This window comes from Penaeus vannamei, chromosome 23, assembly GCF_042767895.1.
Source record: "Penaeus vannamei isolate JL-2024 chromosome 23, ASM4276789v1, whole genome shotgun sequence".
Lineage (NCBI taxonomy): Eukaryota > Metazoa > Arthropoda > Malacostraca > Decapoda > Penaeidae > Penaeus > Penaeus vannamei.
In genome coordinates, this window is record NC_091571.1 from 31,523,450 (window position 1) to 31,525,949 (window position 2,500).

At 44.5% G+C, this 2,500-nt stretch overlaps 1 protein-coding gene across 1 annotated transcript in view; it reads right to left on the reverse strand.

Annotated features, from left to right (window-relative positions):
• The window catches only part of LOC138865977 (sialidase-like), a 5,537-nt gene that overhangs the window by 1,358 nt on the left and 1,679 nt on the right, over nucleotides 1-2,500 (reverse strand). The window contains exons 2-3 of the mRNA XM_070137477.1: nucleotides 183-272; nucleotides 1-147 (exon numbers count right to left, since the gene is read on the reverse strand). The exon at nucleotides 1-147 is cut by the window's left edge and continues 1,358 nt beyond it. Coding sequence (XP_069993578.1) covers nucleotides 1-147; nucleotides 183-272 — 237 coding nt within the window. The remainder of the gene's footprint in view (nucleotides 148-182; nucleotides 273-2,500) is intronic.

Below are 2,500 nucleotides of genomic sequence, written 5' to 3' on the forward strand. Positions count from 1 at the left end.
GGGCTGAGGGATTGGCCAGTGCTAAAGAATTGGCCAGGGCTGAGAGATTAGACATTGCCAAAGAACTGAGCAGGGCTGAGGGATTGGACAGTGCTAAAGAATTGGCCAGGGCTGAGGGATTGGCCAGTGCTAAAGAATTGGCCAGGGCTGAGGGATTAGACAGTGTTTAGGGATTGGCTGACCTTTGTTTCCCTCGGTGTAGGCACTTGGATATGCTTGTGATACGATAGCAGATGTTTCAAGGATTGGGAATGAGTGATGCGGTGGCTGATCTTTCAAGAAATGGAAATGTTTATTCTGCGTTTGATATGAGTCGTTTGCATCACACGACGGCTAATAACACGCACTGCACCGGATATATAGCCAAGCTCATTCGAAAGAAATCTAGACCATCAGAATAATGCATCGACCAAGGATATTCGCATTTTGACTGAAAAATCTTAAGTTTATACGCAAAAGACTATCAAAGACTATCAGAAATAACTACAATATCAGCAAAAGCATTAAAAACGAATCAACATTCATTCCCAAAGGACTACTATTGTTAATATGTACTTACAGAAGAAGTAAAAAAAATAAATAAATAAATAAATAAAAAGAAAGGTGATAAAAAAAAAATAACTTCAAGTGGACAACAGAACGCTTCCGGCGTCTAATCGGTGTCCGCATAATTCACAAAGGAACTCGAGCCTTCCTTGATATCACGGGATCAATAGCGACGCCCTGCCCCGCTGCTCGATTACACGGCCGTCCACCCATCCACCCTGTCCGCCTGTAAGTCTATCCATCTATCCGTCGGCCGAGTGATTTTATAAGGAATATGGATGGGCGTGGGATGCAAATGTCTGTCGCGTTCAAAGGATTGAGATGTCCGGCCTCCATTCCCTTCGGCGCGATGGGTTCTCAAGGATCTTAAACGCGGTTATGCGTTTGGGGAGAAGGATGGCTCTCGGGGGGGGGGGGGTCCTTTCTATCTATTGGCTGGCTTTGTTGGGTTTAATTGGTTTGTTATTTTGGGTGTGGATTTGGACTAGGGTTGTGTGCGGTATGGGCGTTCGAAGCATTATTTGTGTTTATTCAGTTGTGTAAAAGTTTTTTTTTTTTTTTTTTTTTTTTTTTTTTTTTTTTTTTAATCGAAGAAAAGGGAAGATATGAAAAGATAAGAAAAGAAAGTATGAATTTGAGAGAGAGAAAAAGAATAGAAATTATCTATAGTGAGTGCATGTTAGACGAGACTCTTTCGACGTAACTTGTCTTCCTTTTACCCTCCCCCCCTCTCCTTACCCGACTTCCATCCCCTTAATCTCCTCATTCCTCCTTTTCCTCCCTCCTGTTCCCTACTCCCATCCCTTTCGTGCCCTTCTCCCCTTCTTTCCCCATCACATTCTTCACCTTCTCCATCTCCCTCTCCTTCTCCTTCTACACCGCTTTCTCCCCTCGTCTCCCCTCTCCTTCCACCTTCTCCCCCTCCTTCCACCTTCTTCGCCTCCTTCCACCCTCCCCCCTTCCTTCCACCTCCCCCCCTCCTTCCACCTTCTCCCCCTTTCTCCCCTCCTTCCCCCTTTCTCCCCTCTTCTCCCTTCCTTCCTCCTTCCCCCTTCCCCATCCTTACCTACCCCCCACCCCCCACCACAAACATGCACATTAACGCAATCGATTCCTCATGCAAATGAGAAGGAACATCCTGCTTCAATTAGTGGTCATATTTCATCATGCAAGAGCCTACATATTGAAACGCTGGTGGGCAGGGGAAGGGGAAGAGTAAGGGTAAAGGGAGGGGGAAAGAGGGGAGGAGAAGGGGACGGGGATGGGAAGCAAGAGAGGGGAAGGGAAAGGGAGGGGAAGGGAAGGGAAGGAGGAGAGATGCATAAGGGACAGGGATATGGGGAGGGAGGGGGTGGGACAAAGAGGGTAGGGATAGAGAAGAGAGTAGGGGAGAGGGGAAGGATAGGTGAGGGAGGACGGAGGAGAGAGCAGGGCTAGGGGAGGGTATTGGGGTACGAGAGGAGGAGAGGGTTAATGCCACAGGGCTGAGATTGGAGCAGCGCAACGTGGGGGCGAACTTGACATAACTCTCGTGACAAATGGATAACGAGGGAAATATTCTCTGGTTTACTGGAAGTACCAATATCACGTATTTAAGCCAATATCGGAGTCATTCGGTTATTAAGCTATGTCCAAGCGAGTCTTTTTCTTTCGTATTTATTTTTTCTTTGCTGCCAATTACCTATTTGATATTTCCTGGCACTCTTTTGGATGAAATGGTAAAAAAACTGACGTTAATGAATGACTTATTTTCATAATCCTTTTGAGTGTCGCCATATTATTATTGTTATATTATAATCACTATCATTTTTATCATCATAATCGTCATTATTATTGTCATCATTATTATTTTCATTTTTATTATCATCAAGGTCATTAATATCATTATTGGTATCAGTGTTATCATTTCATCACTGTTTTATTATCATTGATAATGTTTTTGATGTTTTACTCA